This window comes from Mercenaria mercenaria, chromosome 10 (genome assembly GCF_021730395.1).
Source record: "Mercenaria mercenaria strain notata chromosome 10, MADL_Memer_1, whole genome shotgun sequence".
NCBI classification, from domain to species: domain Eukaryota; kingdom Metazoa; phylum Mollusca; class Bivalvia; order Venerida; family Veneridae; genus Mercenaria; species Mercenaria mercenaria.
The window spans coordinates 18358918-18377828 of record NC_069370.1 but is presented as its reverse complement, the minus strand read 5'-3'; the positions used below and the strand labels follow the sequence as shown (position 1 = coordinate 18377828).

Sequence of the window (18911 nt, the reverse complement as noted above, 5' to 3'; positions counted from 1 at the left end):
TGTCACTAGTTATTTTTTCAGCTTTCACAAAACGCATCCGTTATACGACTGAACGCAGGAACGAAAATCGCATTACAAGCCTGTTTTAATGTCGAGCTACGGTGACTTATGTGTTTGTTGAACTCTCGAGCCTTCCATAAGAACTACTTGATGGCCATAAACATATTTTACCGTGCGGCGAAATGGTGTATGTATTTAAAACTAAACAGCACTTGAAATTAACACTTACCAGGAATGAATTTATGCACAGTTTGATATATTTTAGCCCCCCTAGATTTTATTTAGGGTGACTTTTTAGTATAATAGGATGGACCGGCGTCCGTTGTTCATCATCCTGCGTCTTGCATCAACATTTTTCTCAAACATCTCCCCTGAAACCATTCGCTGGAAGTTGATGAAGTTGATGAAACCAGGCATTTTATAAGCATTGTAGGATTTTTTATCTTGTGTTCAACAGTACAATTTTGAAGACACTATAGTTAATTCTATGAGATTTAAATACCTAGTACATGTATTTTCTATAGTCGAGGGTGACGAGACGGCGTTATCTCACCGTTTTCTTCTGTTATAAGTATGTCAAATCTACGGAGACAGTAACATCGTTTATAAAATAAATGCTTTTGCTCTACTTTTCTCTGTGAACGTAAAACAAAGAATTGTTATTCTGGTTTTCTCTAAGTTATCAGCGGAATTTTATGTAAGAATCCCTGGATGGTCCATGCTTTTGGTATGATAACTGCCGCTAGTGTAACCAATTTATTCAGGCTTCACAAATTACAAGAGCAGATGTTCAATCATGTGCCACAATGTATCATTTATCATTAACTTAATCCAATTAAGGGGAGCTTATTTTAATATGTAAGTAACTAATTATCAGCAGAAACTGAAAAATAGGTATTACAAATCAAACTGCTCAATTTCTTTTACAAAATGGCCGTAATAAGTAACTTTTAACCCAGCTATATTCCCAATAACATCAGTTACCATCATCCATTTTCATTCATTCCGCATAACATTTCATTATAACTTCATAAAAGATGAAAAAATATTGATAATTATATTACCATCCATGAAAACTTTAATCCATGTCTTAAACGATGTTCATTTTGACGCTTTAGCGCAAATTATCGGCGAGTAATTGCTACAGATCGGTAAACAAACAAATTTTACTAAGTCTCACCACTATTGTATTTCTGTTTCACTAAAGATAGACAAAAATCAGTCCCAAGTAAATTTCAAACATTTTTCGCCAACATCCTCCATCTTCCGCATGTCGTGTGCTATTTACAGAACCGGTGATGTTACAATTGATTTGATTGACTAAGCGGCGCTTTAAAATCACTTTTTACATTACCCGTTCTGTCAAATAGCACGCGACCGAAAGGTTGAAGAAAATAAACTACTCCTAAAGCTGCAGTAAACAGAATTTGTCTTTTGAAGTGCCTGGAGTAGTAACAAGTAACAGCAATTTTGCTGTTATTACTGATGCATTCGCGTGTAAATGGATCGAAATTGATTCGTTATTATGACATACAAACTAACAAAGCTTACAAAATGAATATGGATTAAAGTTGTGTGTTTTCATGAATGGTAATGCTTAGCCCTGTAATTCAAAGAGAGAAACAATATATGCACGGAAGCGTGTTAAAATCTTAGGGGTTTTGTAGTGTGAGGTAGTTAAAGGGCCCATAGAGAGCAATTTTCCTGGTCACAGTTATATATCTAGTGGCCGATGTTTTTGCCTCCAGTGGCTTAGGACTATTTATTATGCCATATTAAGGTGACACACAGGTGTCGTACCCCTTTGGTCGTTGCTTGTGACTCTGTTGACGGACCGTTAGGGGAGGTAACTAGAGTCACCGATTGGGACTAGGTGGGAGGTGACTTATAACGGTCATTTTCAAATAAAGTTTTTGCAGTTTGATTTGTAATATCTATTTTACAGTTTTCGTTGATAATTTGGTACTTATATACTAAAACTAAGCTCTAAAATTGTTCAATTTTAGTAGAAAATAGTGGTTTCTTGAATTAGATTAATCTACAAAGCCCGTGACCTATATATCTAAACGTAAAATTCAAAGGCGTTGAAATAGCATAGCTTCGGGTTTATTTGTATTTCAACAAATTGAATATCCATGAGAATAATAGCTGTATTCACAATGACTTTTCCATAAAAAATGTCAGATCATGTTTACTGCTGTAAGTATTTTAAGCTGTGAAATTTGTTTAAATAGATGCAAGTAACAGAGAACATAACATATTACTTACGTTAGAATTAAGATATATCAAGATAGATAAACATGAAAGATATTTTTTAAAAATAGTTTTATAAGAAATTACGGTAAAAAGCAAAATATAATGTTTGGTGTTTTAAACATCTCTGTTGCCACGGTTACTTTAAATGCTAAGAAAAATAGAGTACCATGTAAAGTGTTTGGTATTTTGTTAATAATACTTTCCTAATATTCTATGTTGGTCATTAACAAAATGGCACTGAAGCCGTCGAAAAAAATCCGTTTTCATACATAGTTGTGTAAAAATGAGAGAAAATGCTTTACCATGGAAACACGAGCCCCGCGACATATACATTTGAAGCTTATAATAGAAAGCTAACGCGTATACAAGTGTTTGATCATTAGAAGCGTCACATTTATAGAAGAAAGGCACAAGATTTAGAAAATTTGCATTTTTCATGATTCCATACTTTTTTGACAGTTTGAGCCAACAGGGTTTCGTGATAACAGGGCTGATTCTTAAATTAAGAAGGTGATATTTCACACATGATCTTTATTCATTTTTGTGTCGAGTTTTTTCGAAAGCACTCGAAAATGTATCATTATTTACAAAAACAAAAACCCATCTACCTCGATTTTGTATAAATTGATGCGCAACACCGGACGTCTGTAGTGTAATGGTTAGGTGTTTTGTATTTTATTTCGGGTATTTCTTTCAGAAGTCTAAGACTTTAAAAATTATAGAAGAAAAAACTGTATATTTCATAAATTAACAAGTCAGACAAGATTTGGCAACCTTCAGTAGCTTAAGGGTATGAACTTGTACACATCAGTGAATTCTTTTCTACGTATCATTAAGTGGTCGGGAAATTAGGTAATGTGTCTGCTGTGTTTTCCTGTATAATCCTATATAAACTCATTATACTCTGTGATCGGGGAAGCTGCCCAGGTGACGGGCAAGGGACATATGTCCCCGCTCTCATGAACTGAAACTTAATAAGCAATGTTAAAAGCTATGCTGAAGTACATTTATAATTAAGAACTTGTGTTTATCAAGTTGTTAACAGAACTGATTTTAAAGGCTCATTGAACATTGATTATATCTGTGAAATTCGTCTGAACATTTATAAGTAACTGCATTGCTCCACGTAAGAAATGAAAATGTTAGAACTTTCATAATCGTGTTGTGTTTCAAGACAAACTTCAGGTACACTACGTTACACGTCGCGCAACCCATTTTAAGCGTATTCCCAGTGGGAATTGGATTGCTCGTTTACCACCCGTGAAATTACTGCGGTTCAACTTTTTTGAATGTACCATGATAATAAGGTATCCTACCTCCTTAATTATGTAAAGGAAAGAAAGTATTTTTAGCAATAATTTAGGAAGTTTTAATTGTTAGTAACGATATATCATACTTTACATCAATGTTATAAGTCTTCAACAAAGTCGGAAGTCACGGCAAAATGCACTTAAGAAAACAATTAAATTTGTCATTTAACGTTAGATGAGAAGTGCACAAAATCTTATCTTGATCTTATTTGATAACATGTAGTAGATTTAATTAATAACTTATGCAATAATATGAATATTGGAATGGCTCAGAATATTTGTTTCTTTTTCAGAACTTTTCTCATTGTTTTATCAATACTGATTTTGTTTGGAAAAGGTATGTATAGTTTGGTTTTTGACGTTTGTGACTTCTATTTATAGACTAATCTGCTGTTTAGGGAAATCATCATGGTTTGCTTTGTTTTATTAAATAGATTAGAACGACTTAGTGTTATAACGTCAAAATGACGTAATGGTTACGTGATGGCACGCCACATATGCTACATATGTACTGTGGTTCAATACTCCGACGAGTCTTTTTTTTCAGTGAAAATATTTAAGATGTAATCATGCTCATTTTATTATTTTAATATAATTTTACAATCATAATTTTTCACCATTATTGTCATGAACACTTAAATTCCACCTAAATGCAAAATACTAGTCATAATTCTTTGTGGTAAATACATTATATGATTTAATATTTGGTGTCCCCAGAAGGTGTAGCTTCTCTTTTAACTTAAATACTAACATGATCATTACCTTGACAGGAATATCCCAAGCATGCCGTAAAACAATATTACGAAGTTGAAATATATATTTTCTTAATGAACCCTACTTTTTACATTTGAATGATCTTCTGACTTTAAATTGTTTACAGTTAAATACACGGGATTGGTTTGCAATGATCCCGATGAAGACATAATGCAAAGGATTTGGAGTGACTAGCCTAATGGCAAAACAAAAATAAGATTCGAAAGAAAACGGCAAAACGGTCGACCATTTTCAAATTCAGTCAAAGAATTGTTACATAGGGTCATTTTCTGAAGTTGTACCCATAAAGTTATTAATATCAAGTTAGGGTATGTTATATGAATAGGGGTAAGTGGGAGTGGGGCAAATAAATGTAAATGGATATCTGCAAAAAATCACAGCTACCCTCGATTTATGTATGACATCATGCATTGATAAAACTAGGAAGTTAAGCTTGTAATTTTTTTGATCATGATATCATAAAGATTTGAGTTGAATAAAAATCAAAGTCCTCCATTTATTGTATGATTTCGTGTAACACGCTTCCCCTCAGTATGATAATTTTTACATTTAACGGAGGCAATTTCGTAAAATAATATACTCCTTTATTGAATTTTTAAGTTTATTCATATTTTTATGTGTAAAGTTGAGCCATTAGGCATTTTACCAAAGTCTGCCTAAATTCAGTTCCTCCAACAGTTTGAATGTCAGACACAGTTGTGACCAGCTGTTGTTTATTTATTTATTTGGGTTTTTCGGCGCACCAACACAGTATAGGTTATATGGCACCAGACCAGCTGTTGTAATTGCAGAATTTTTAAAAACAAAAAGTATATACATGCATGTGTAAATTTAGGAATTTTAATGTACATGTATTGAAATCATATCTCATACGTAACAACGCAACGTGTACTGAAACCTTCAACTGCATCAACTGCATTGTATGTTTTGCTGTTTTTGTCATAAAAATATAATTATAACTTAAATGTGTATAATTTCAAAGTCATTGCCGGCGTGAACCAATGCGGGACCCTGACGATAGAACAGCCCACTATATTGGGAAGAAATGTTACTTTTACTTTTACTCCGGAAACAACTTCAGACGCAGACGTAAACTGGCAGAGAGCAAAAGAAAGAAATCCGTGGGCTCATCTTCCTAATGATAACAAGTTTACACAGTATTTCCAAGATGGAACATATTACTTGATTTTAACTGATACTGTCATTGGCAATGACGAAGTACTTTACCGTGTTGATTATAGGAACAAGAGCGTAAGCTGTTCAATGGAAACTCCAAAACTTCAACTTCAAAGTATATATAATATATACATCCTTCCATGATATACTATTAACATTTAACTGATAAGCCACAACTATTACTGCTAATCAATATTTATGTTAAATCAAATGTGTTCTTTGTAAATATCCGTCCGGTACGTAAAGTATTTAAGACTTATCTAAGTTCAAACGACTGACTTATACGGATTCTTAAGCATGTATATGTTAAAACCAGAAATTCAAAGTTATTTTAATGTCAAGGTCTTTGATAAGTGTGGCAGTTATAACGCTTCATGTATATAATATGAATCATGATATCTATGGACCAGTCTTGTGAAAATAAATTTAGTTATTATATTACTCTTTATATAAAATCATGGGTCATTAATGTGTGCTATGTGACTAGTCTATATGCAAAATGTGCTTACTGGGCTAATATGTCAAACATTTGAAATCAAAGCTGTGGAAATCAGATGTGCTGTCATGTAATAATAACTTATTGAATGGCTTGTCGGTCAGTTGATGTAAGAAACGAAAATATACATGTTATACCGGTCTCGAACATATTTATGTGATACATCGAAACTATGTTTTAGTCATTCAGATATGCACGTGTTGTCCGTAAAGATAGATGAAATTTTGCAGCTGTAAACAACATTGATTTTACAGCTGTATATTTCAATTTGCAGCTGTAAAACGACTGTAAGACAGTTCGAATTATGCAAATGAGATACAGCAGCTGTACAACATCTTACAGCTGTAAAAATGAAAAAAGTTACAGCTGTAAAAATGCCTCAAAGTTACAGCTGTAGAAATATTACAGTTGTTGAAAAAGAGAATATTATTTTAGGGACGAAAGCAGAGGTACAAAAGTTTTAGGATGAATTTTAATTCTCTAGAAATGGTAGCAATTACTACAAAAATGGCAAAATAAATGATCTTGTTACTAAACAACAATATGAAATATGTTTACAGTATAGCATTTTCAAAATTCAAGAGTAGGATACAAACTAGAAAATATGTATCAGATCTTCTTTATAAAACTTTTTGTGACATAAAAGCATATGACAATTTTATTATTTATTTCATTTAAACTTATCAGCTTCAAATATAGTGTAAACAATTAGTGCATGCACTTATACATGTGCTTCTACAACTAGATTACATAATAAACAATCGCACTTACTCTATGATAGTTACAATTCCAATATTTTAGAAGATGTTTTTTTTCCTGTTAACTTCATTTATATCCCACCAAAATGAATAAAAGAATGCTGACATTACCCGTGTTTTCCTAAAGAAAGTTACAGCTGTAAGTTTGAGACAAGAACATTTTACAGCTGTAACTTTCAATTGTAATTTTTACAGCTGTATTTTTGAGAACTACATGTAAATCTTAACTGTATTTCTGGTCATTTTCCATTTACATGTATTTTACAGCTGTAATTTCAAAATACAGTTCATTTACAGACGTTTTACAGCTGTAAAACAGTTCCTATTTTCGCACAGTAAGACTGATAACAAGTTCTCTCGGCAAAATATTTAAAAAATGAAAATTAGTGCAGTCAAATATGAAATAAATTGTATTATTTTTCATTTCCTGTTTTTTTTTCACTTAGATATATCAGATCTGTGTGGGTTTGTCTACCTTAGAACAACAAATGTGACAGAAGGCGAGAACGTAGAACTAGAATATTATCCATCGAAATTTGTTATGCGACTTCCAGAATACACTGTACGACAATGGATGCGTTCTACAAATAAAATTTTTCAAATAATTCTAACGAAAGGTCTGTATGAGGAAGAAAAGGAACCGAATGATAAATATGTGTTGACACTAACGATGTTTAATGAACGAATGAATGGCCGATATGGAGTTTACTGCGGCGAAGCTGCGAAATATTCAAATTTTGTCGATGTGATATTACCAGGTACATATATTTAAAGTCAAGTTTCTGATTCAGTTACATTCCGAAAAAAAAGTTTAAACTTACGGTAGTGGACCGGTAATGACAATCGGCTATTTCCGTACGATTAAAGTATTCTCCGTTTGAAATTCGGCATTCTTCGGCTATAACTTCATAAACAACAGAAGAATGCCGAAATGTAATCGGATAATACGTAATTTCACGGAAACAGCTGATTGTCATTACGTGTCCACGACCTAAAATTCATTGTGTCTCGTTTTAATGATATTTGTTAATATTATGCAGTCACAATTATCCATTTGGTCATTTTTTCAAATACTTTTACAAATTATAATTTTACGTACGACTGAATTTTAATTTGAAATATATATTGTAGTTGCACCAAAGACGCCAGTATTTGAAGGTTTAAAGGACATAGACGACTGTAAGGGATGTATTGTTGGTGAGGATGGTGATCAGTTCAGCGTACTCTGCAAGACAAGTGGTGGTACACAACCAATTACAGTCACCATGTCGATAGGGAATGAATCGCTAAGCCCTGTACGATATAATGACACAGCGGATTACATGGCATTCTTCTTTCTTCGCAACAGACATCATATGGCAAATATGACATGCACTGTTATGAACGATGCATTAACATCGCCTTTTATCACAACTGCACCTGTGTATGTTATCAGTAAGTGAAAACGTTCGTAATTATTTCATTCTAAAGATTCAATCAAGTAGAAATAGGTTAACTCCAGTTAGTGTTAGTTTTGTCATCTTGTCAATATATTTATTACATTGCTTAGTCATTCGCCATACTTGTTTTTAGAGTCGCCTACATTCCATTTGTTTATGGTACCTAAAGTACATATAGAAGTTTCTGGTACGGAAGTGACATCAGCTGCCCAGACGGATTATTTCAATTCTTCCATCTCTTTAAACACTAATGCTGTCTCCCTGACAATATTCGAGCCAATCTGGAACAGAGAAAACATCACATGTTGTCGTTACAGTGAATGGTACAAGATCACCAGCAAGTGTTCCCCGCCAAAACAGGTCAATTTGTTGTGTAAAGATTTCATTCATATAAAGGCCTAACAAAACGCCGAAATGGTCTAACGTCATATGTTAATATTCGTGGACACATTCAAGTTTTCCTATGAATATTAATGCATTTCACCACGGCGTCATTTGGTCCTATAATCGGAATTGTAACGAAAACAGTTATTATTCAGTGTTATTTCAGATAAAATATTATAATTTGAGTATGACTGAGTGTGAAATTTAGTTCATTGCGATAGAAAAAATATAAACCTGTTCAAGTCAGCTTTGGCGTTTGTGGCTTGAGTAACACAAAAAGAAATACTATACGCTTATCATAATTAATCACTATTTCCTTTTCTTAACTGTAGATGCGCCTGTTGAATTCAACATATCTGGTTCAGTATTGAATATTTCTGAAGGGGAACGGGCATACGTAAAGTGTTCAGTCAAAAGCTTGCGCACCTTCAACATTTCATGGGTGGAACATACTGATGATGGAAACATGTACCAAAAGCACTGTCTCATGAAAACAGACTGCGTCATAGTAATTGATGCGTACCGTATTTCACAACGGCATTTGAATTGCCAGGCCAGCTCTTTACAAACAACCGAACAGGAAACATTGACAGTTAACATTTATGGTAATCACTTTATTTACGACCTATTTCGAGACATCTCTTAAATATGATATAACGTATCATTTTGCACTTGTTTTATATCCATAATCCTACAATTAAACTTCATTAAAAGAAATTTATCTTTCTCCAAAATTCAATATACTTTCTGGGATGTCAAACTTCAGATATCAATGAATAGCTTCATGCCATAGTGGTAATATGCAGTGACAACAATTACGGATGATATATCGTTTGTGCAGGTAAATCTATAGGTAACTCGCGTAGCCTTTTCCCAACTATCTTCTAGAATAATTAATTAATATAATATGCTTATAATCTTAGTACATTACAGAATAAAACAGATTGATCATTTAGATGGCGTTAAACTAACGTCTGATACTAGATATAGGAGTAAGTATAAACTTTGATTGTTTTCCCCTTATCAGTTTATTTACTTTCTAATTCAGAGAAATCTGAGCAACGTTTCAACAAACAGGATACCTCTGGCTCTGTAGGCAACTCGTTTATCTGGATCATTATAAGTTCTTGTTTAACTGCTGTCCTCATTGGTGCATTCATCGCGGGTTTAGTTGCAATAAAGAAACTGAAGACCGTTAAAGGTATAACAAGTTGAATTTTGATGATATGTCACCGAAAACAACTTGATTTAGAATTTAAAAAGATTTACCTTTTTCTCTTGAATATGAACTAAAATTGGTTTCAGAATGAAGAAGTGTCATTTTCTTACTTTAATAAGAAGGAAGCTGGATAGGAATAGGTGAAAATTAAATCTAATTGATTATCATTTATGATGGGTATTATGAGCGCTACAGTGTGTGTTACCAGCACATGAAATACAGCTTACAAATATTCTTACACAATATTCTTGTACAACAAAAATAAACCGAGAATTGCATTCATAAGAAAATGAAGAGAATCTTAATCCTATTCCACTGTTTATCAGGTAAGCAAACGCATTCTCATTCGCGGCATACTCTAAGCTTTACAAGCATAACATCTCAATATTTCAAATAAAAGGTAAGTAGGCGTTATATACTTACTGGTTGTATTACGGTTTTCCTATCATTTTAATGCTGTAAATACTGAAATTTATGTAAGTACATGTATTCGTTAATATGTAACTAATGAATTCTGAAAAGTAGATCCATCGGAAGCACCGAGAACAAGGCAGGCAGTGAAAATTGTAGACTCGGTTTTATTGAGTGTTCGTGAGCAGTAATGGAAAATGCAACACTGTCCACGCACCCTAGCACCGGCTTAAGCAGTATTTAATCTTCAAATCTAAATGAGATGAAATCAATGATCACGAAGGACCAGAAAATATAACAACACTGAGATAGAATGAAATAGATTACTATCATGCAACCAACTCCTGGCCTCATTCTGTTTCATTTACCGAATTTCTAACAGGGTTTTCCGCGGATATTCCGGCCATAGTTAAGGTATGAAGCTGGTGGTAAAAACGTCTTGAAATTTGAATATATCTTTAATTATCTTGGAATTCTACAATCTGATGTATGATAGGAATAGCTGTGTCTGATATTCAAAGGGAAATTAAGGAAATACCTTGTAATGGAAAAAAAATGAATTAAATAGTAGTTACAGCCTCGAAGTGCTTTGTATTACTGTTGCCTTTAAATACAATAGAAAAAACACGACAAAAACGAAAATGTAACAAGTCTTACTTTATATATTTCCGCAAAACACAATTTAACCATTGTTCTTTCATATTGAATGAAATATGCTTCGCGGTGTTATTTTGTAAAAGCGCAAAATTTTACTACTTCTTTATCTAGAGATTATTCTACCATAAGCAAAAACCTAGACCATTTCAAATATAGCCACCAGCTCCGGCTACTATTGATTTGTCCACAAGGACTGACTTTGATCATTATCGAAGATTTTAATGATACTTATAGGTACGTCGATAATATTTGAAATATGGACAAGTTATATTTTCATCAATGGTGAAACTCATCTGTCCAAAAGAATTACAACTTTTCAAAACTAAGTTCTCAGAGTAAGATGCATCATTTTAAACATATGTTTAAGGCAGAGAGATGCTTCGATAGGTAATACATCTAGCAAGAACGCAACCAAGCAAATATTGGCAAATTTTGTTTGACAGCATGTTTCATGTGAGGTCATAGATTGTGAAACGCCCTCTAGCAACGGATTAAGCGGAATCTCTTATGCCTTAAGCCAGAAATTGATTCTATGATTCAAAGGACCAGAAAACATAAAGACAAATTATTGTTCAAGATAATATTGAAGGCTAACATATTACTTGCAAAACGTTTACGATTTATTTCCAGCACAATCGGAAGCAAATCAAGTGAGGCACAGAGGAAATTTTGGTGGAACGAGGTTTGCATGTTAAAATTTCCTTAATCACTTCGGTCGTCTTTGAATCTTAAGTATTTCTTTATGAGTATAAACACAACTACAGTCAAACCTGTGTTACAGACCACATATGAATTGAAACCACCTGACTTTAAAGACCACATGTTTTGTATCCCATTTTAACATTTACAGTGTATTTTAGCCTATGAATAAGGACCACATCCCAATAAAGGCCACATTTTAGCTCTCCCAAGGGTGGTCTTTATAGACAAGTTTGACTGTAAATACTTGTTAACAGACCCAAACATACTTGTTTCTACTATCGACTTTAAATAAATAACTTTTTTACCGAAGTATGTATTTTTCAATCAAATATGCATTTATCTCACACTCTTTTATTATTTGGATTACATATTTTAAAAGTCAAGCGTATCTATACAGTTATAAGAGCATTTTTTCTCAATTTTTACTAAAATTATTATTCTTTTTTTTTTTGTTGGATTTAAGGTCGCACCGACACATGATAGGTCATATAGCGACTTTCCAGCTTTAATGGTGGAGGAAGACCCCAGGTGCCCCTCCGTGCATTATTTCATCACGAGCGGGCACCTGGGTAGAACCACCGACCTTCCGTAAGCCAGCTGGATGGCTTCCTCACATGAAGAATTCAACGCCCCGAGTGAGGCTCGAACCCACAGCGATGAGGGGCAAGTGATTTGAAGTCAGCGACCTTAACCACTCGGCCACGGAGGCCCCATAAAATTATTATTCTGTTGTAAATAATAAGTACTTGTATTTTTAACATATGAATGTGAACAATCAAGTAACGTTCCTTGTTGCTTTGAGCAAAGCATGCTTTATTGCACAAAGTAAGAAGATTCCTTTTTTAATACAACATAGCTGATTATTATAAACCCTGATGAAACAAATAGCTCATTTATAATTGTCTTGGTCAGGCTAACCAAAAATAGTCATGAACACCGGGAAAAATAGCGAGCAACATAAATCGGAAAACCAGATATTACAACGATCCTCAAAACATATTACGTTTAGGGAAGAAATGTCCAATGTCAATAATTTGTGACTTCAAGTGGTATTGTAACAAACAGGTTGTTTGTTTTTCTTACAAGAAAGTGCTATGTGCTGTGACGATAAAAACTGAACAATAACCTATACGTAAAGTGTATCTTCTCAACAAACAAAGTGACAATCTCAAACAGTCTGATAACTAAATTTAAACAGTTTCATATCAACTCAACCGAAAATACAAAGATTGCTAAGCTTAAATATGAGTCTTCTTGATGATGCAGATCGAAAATAGGACTATTCAAATTCAACAATACAATGTTCAATAAATTAGATTACACAAATGCATCACATTCACAGGCATTGTAGATTGATAGCATATTGTTGTGTTTTCAGCTTGATTTCTCAGTAATTAACTTTTGTTTAAATTCAAGCAGGAACGATGTAGAACTGGAAGATCGTGCGTATGAAAGATTGAATGATACCAGGCATGCAACTGGGCAATCGGAAACATTATATTCTCAACTATCTTCATAGACTCGCCAAGAAGAAACAGAAAGTATTGATCTAGTAATAGCAATAGACAGGTCATGTGAAAAAGTCAAAATGTAATTAATATCCCTGTTTCACAAACTGTATTGGGAAAACGTCCTCTAAAGAAATATTGTCCTAGATGTGGAAATGGGTGTGAAATTATAAGGCACCTTTCTTCGGACAGAAATAGTTAACTTTTTGAAATATGTTGACTTGACCAAAGATTAACATTTCTTAATTATACGAAGAATTTCAGTTTAACATGTATTTTGAAGATAAAATACCCTATTCATCTACATAGCGTATTTTTACTTTCAGAAACATTAAGGTATTAGACCCCTAATAGTAATGTTTGCTTGGTATATTCTTAAAGATGACGGTGTTTCGCACTGTTTTGCAATTTTTAAACAACTTTTACCGTGCCGATTTTTATAAATTTTGTATAACTTATGGTTTCTCATCAAGCTGAACTAGAGATAAATTAGTGATGGCCACTATCCAAAACGTTTGCAGAGAACTCATTTTACCATTAATTTTAAGAAAAGAAACACCAAACTATTGGTAAACAATTATAAAACACAAAATGAAAATGTCAATATCATTTTTTTTAGTGTGCCTCAAGTAAACGGATTTAATAAGATAGAATTCTTACTTCAACATTGAAAAAATAGGGTCGAATCCTGTGTTTCTATTTTGAATTTTGCTTATTTTATTAAAAAAATAACCTTGGGGCAGACGTAAAAACTACATAAATTTCTTTCACGATAAATAATCTAAAGAGTGAAAGCAAAATAGAGAACTTTTACCTGATGTAACTTAATATTTTTAAAGATGTGTAACTCTACCCCTTCTCTTTAAGTAGTAAATTCACTTTGAACAGCAATATCAAATTAATTTTTGTACAATAAATCAATCATAAGTCTTGAAAGAAGTAAACACTTACTAGAAAAAAAAAGAAAATAAGGAAAAATCATTGGTTCCAGTAGGGCTTGAGCCTACACCCCCTCTGAGAATTGCAGTAAAAGTAGGTTTATGGTAGGAAATGAATACTTTTCAAAAAAGGAGGTACTCTATTACGCTTCTAATACCTTAAGTGATCTCTAAAGCTAATATATTCTAAATTGCTAGATAAAGTGCATATGATTATACATTTAATCTTAATATTGTAATCATAATTACAGTAGTGGTAGGTGTAAAAATCAATTTGTGTACTGTCCCATTACGTATTTATGTATCTAAATTGTTCAGTAGATGAGTAAAAGAATATGTCTTGAATATGCAGAGCGGGTTGCTCATGCCGCTTGCGGGTCAAGGTCATGAATTCTTACAACGAAATAGAAAAGGGAGTAATAAAATGCCAATCGTTTCAAGTATCTCGCGTTACTTTTTTTGTAGAGATGAAATATTTATGTCATGCAGAATCTCCAAAGAAAATATCTAGAAATGTATCAATAAATTAATTTAAAAGAAAAACATCGAAAAAGAGAAAACTTCATGTGCGTCAAAACAAAAGTAATAGTGCAATCTACAAAAATACGCCCGGATCCAAACATGTTTAGTACAGACGATTGAATTGTAAATTCATTCTCGTGCTAAGCTCGCGGTGTCATTACAATTTATCATAATTTGAGCCGCGCCATGAGAAAACCAACATAGTGGGTTTGCCACCAGCATGGATCCAGACCAACCTGCGCATTCGCGCAGTCTGGTCAGGATCCATGCTGTTCGCTTTTAAAGCCTATTGCAACTAGGCAAACCGTTAGCGACCAGCATGGATCCTGACCAGACTACGCGGATACGCAGGCTGGTCTGGATCCATGCTAGTCGCAAACCCATTATGTTGGTTTTCTCATGGCGCGGCTCATATAAACTGATTTACACAGATGTACATAATATATCTTTATCTTAATTGATAAAATGACTTTTTGTTTTCTAGAATGTTATAAAAGATTGTTTATGCCTTTGCTTGTATTGTCTTTGTTTTACAAATGTGTTAATGTTATTGCTTTGCACACTTGCATTTCGCTGAACCGCTTTAAAACAATTACTTTCATAGCCTTAAATAACTCATGTTTTATGCTTAAGGTTGAAATCAAATTTTCTAAAAATACGAGACAAAATGTTCAGTATGAAAAAATACCTATTGGTACAACTTGTGCTTTAAAACACACAACACAAAAACGAAAGTCAGAAAATATAGGCATCATAAAGGCATTCGCCTGAAATGTTAATCAGATCAGCAAATATTTTTCATGAAATTGATTTCAGTGTGTTCTTCATTGCCTATATCAAAACAGTTGTCACAAACTGACATACGGGCCTCAACGTATGTGTAGTATAAATGCAGGTATTGCATCATCTCTTTGTAAATTTTTGAGTTATTGAGGTAAATGTCAGGTTTTACGCATAACAAACTTGTTTTTCTGTATTTTATAACTTAAATTTCCATGTAAATTTCAGTAAATTCGTCAGTAATAAAGAAGCTGATATTTTTTTAAACTTCAGTAATTTATGTTTTTATCCCCAAAACCACTATAACGGGCCTGAAACTTCCCGTTTTTCCTTCCCGCCGGTACAGTATGAGGGCATGGCTATGTCGTGATTACCGTGCAAAATCCAATAATAGTATTTGACGGGACATAAAGATACAAATTGACTGGTTCAGATATGCTTAGAGCACAACACCTTTTACAGTCTTGATGACACTATGTCACTCTTCTATTCTTGGTAGAAATTAAATTTTGCTCGATCGAGGTAAGAAATTTATTTGTTATATTTTTGCATGATTTTTATTACGATTTTGTTTAGTAAATTTTTGTTTATTCAACAGAATTTGTAAGATGTTTACTTTTCGGCCAGATGTTAGCTAGTTTCGGTATGTCAGGCCTATTTATTTATTGTTTTTTTATCTAAACAAGTTGCAAAATTCATATTGAAAATTGTGTAACGTGATAATTAGAAAGTAATTTTGCATAAAACGTATTTGTCAATCTTTTCGTTGTAAATTATGGAACGCCGGTACTGCATTGTATTGTAATGATAAATGTATGTTTCGACAAGTATAGTACTGTGTATTTGATAAGGTTATTGCAATTTAAAATTTTTGTGTGCCAGTATATTGCATATCTATACAATATCCGTTTTGTTGTATGATAGTCGATAATACGTTCATACCAGCTATTGTGGTACGTTTAATTTGCATTGCATTTCTGTTAATTTGTGGTAGTAAATAATAGCTGCAGTTTATCATCATAATCATTTCATGTCTTTATCATACTTTAACTTTAGTCTAGTAAGTACATTGATTTGAGAATCGATGGAAGTAATAAGTGACGTAGTGAATTCACGTGACGTAAGAACTTAGTAGCACGTATATTTTGTACAAGTAGCACGTATTATTTATGGGAGCCTGTGGAGGTATGGTGTACCCAAAGGAGCATTTTTATGCCTTTATTTGTATTTGCTATGGTGCTTACCATATGTTATATATTAAAGCTTCTTCCACTAGATGATATTTTCCAGGTGATGTCACGAAGTCTTAAACACCAGTTTAACCGTCACTATGACAATTCAATGTAATTTTGAGACCTGAACATCTTTTAAAAAACATCAGATATTTTTGAGCTCAGTTTTTTTCTTCTATTTACTAAATATAGTTTGTTTTCATTCATTGCAAATATTCATTTTTTTCTGTAAATAAACTTGTAAATATTGTAATGAGTGTTAAATTATTCGTATGGTTTCTGTCCCCGACTCGACCATCCTGCCACAAGTTTATATTCTTGTTTATTAATATTGCGTTTCAGTTGTAAACCAAATAACTCTCTTTAAGACTGTTTCGTGATCAGTTTCGGAAATGAGCTTAAAATTTCGAATATTTTGAAATATTTTACTAATATAGCATTTTGGTTCGTGTTAAACTTTTATCAACCATTTGGGACACGGCACTAGAAAATTTATGTTTGTGTGTTAAAATCACTCCCTTTGAGCACTAACAGGAAAATGGCGACATTATTAATGTCTACATCTTCAAGAAAAGAAAAATAATTTCGGACGTACAGTTAATAGAGAATATTGAGGTAATCGTGATATAAGCCCTAAATTATTTACTCTGTTTTCATACAGGTATGTTTTTTAAAACTAAAAATAAACAATTATATGTAATAGGTTTATTGTTATATTACTTCAAATTTTCAAAGTATTTTTGGCCGAACGTCAAAACTTGTTGCGTTTTCAAAGTTGTTGAGTGCATGTAATCAAATCAATGTACGTACATAATTCAACTCATTATGAAACAACTTCCCTTATCGCCAGCCAGTAATTTAGCGTGGTAAGATCACCACGAAATATATACTTTTTTTTGTAATCCTTTGCTTTTGTAAATAATGATTTAGAAAATGAGTAAATGTTTCATATTTTTCGTCGTTTAATGTTTCTTACTCTTTGTGTATGGTATTGTTAAAATAATGTTAAAACTTCAGTTTGCATTGCTGGTATTTCGAGCAAAATTTTGAGTTTGTTTCAGCTTAGTAGTACGCCCCAACGATAACGTGATCATCAGGTTGATGTTTACATTTAGTTCAGTTTTAAGGTCAGCGATATTTTTGCCCTTTTAATAATGGAACGGGTCGTTATTTAGGTAGTGTCATTCAGTACGATAGTGGTTCGTACCTAAATAAGGTAAGGTAAAACATGCTGTTTTCCCTATTCGGCAGACGAGTCCATGAATTGAACTCTCAAACGTCAAAATCAAACCTTTTAGGTTTAAATAAGGCACAAGGCATTCAACATTTTGATAACTAGTCAAAATGTAAATATTTTTAGTCTTCATACGGATTACAAATTAGCTGAGAGGTAAAGTACACTGTTTAATTTCATCAGCTCTTTTTTTTCTCCATGTGGGTTCGAAACTCAGGCGCGACAGTTAATTTTCTTTTTATTTGTGCATTCATTTTTCTCTATGACACAACGACGGACAATATTATGTCAGATAAGTAAACGTTTAGTATCACATCCATATAAATAGGAAATGAATAATGAACATATGTTATGCAAATGCTAAACATCAAGGAAATAAACGAAAAATACTGGAACAAAATTGAAATCGGAAAAAAAATCATCCAAAACAAAATCCTTTTGAGCATTCAACTCATACAAAAACGCTGGTATCTGCATTTTACACGACTGAGCTATTTTTCTATGTACATATAGAACAATTGATATGAAACAAATACAAATATTAACTTGTCAAGTATTGTACGAACAATACGAATTGTTATTTTAACAGTTATCATGAAATGGACGCGTCCTCGCGTTTGCGCTGGAATCACGTTAGCATTACTGTCTATTTGCTTGCTTGTCTCAATTACATGTATTATAAAACATTTTACAATGTCACTACATGCATATGTATTATTTGATTCAAACTGAATCACAGATACAACACGCTCGCTTTAGATACAGAAATGACAAAATATTAACAAATGTTCCAAATGACTGAAACCTGAAAACACACACCAGAAAATCAAACTAATCAGCAACATGTACGAACAAAATATCAAACTAATCAGCAACATGTACGAACAAAATATCTCACAGAAATAGCTCTGGAGCTGTCAATCAAATCTGTCTCATATACATATCAATGACGCATCATTTTATGTGCGAAATCTAATCTATATATATATATATATATATATATATATATATATATATATATATATATATATAGTGTTATTTAGGAAGATTAAATTCTATTTTACAAAAAGTTAAGTATATTATGTATGTTGTTGTCATCTGGTTATCGTATGTCA

General features: G+C 32.8%; 1 protein-coding gene across 2 annotated transcripts; it reads left to right on the top strand.

Moving 5' to 3' along the window:
• The first annotated feature begins 3759 nt into the window (after window positions 1-3759).
• LOC128559804 (uncharacterized) lies at window positions 3760-17515 on the top strand. 2 transcript variants are annotated; one of them, XM_053552384.1, is made up of 8 exons: window positions 3760-3903; window positions 5323-5631; window positions 7217-7528; window positions 7902-8204; window positions 8926-9198; window positions 9642-9794; window positions 11511-11562; window positions 13002-17515. In XM_053552384.1, the coding sequence occupies exons 1-8, from the start codon at window positions 3819-3821 to the stop codon at window positions 13099-13101; spliced, it is 1587 nt and encodes a 528-aa protein (XP_053408359.1). In that variant the 5' UTR covers window positions 3760-3818; the 3' UTR covers window positions 13102-17515. The 2 variants fall into 2 exon arrangements, with proteins under 2 accessions (XP_053408359.1, XP_053408358.1); XM_053552383.1 differs by having other exon boundaries at window positions 12999-17515.
• Window positions 17516-18911: the final 1396 nt, after the last annotated feature.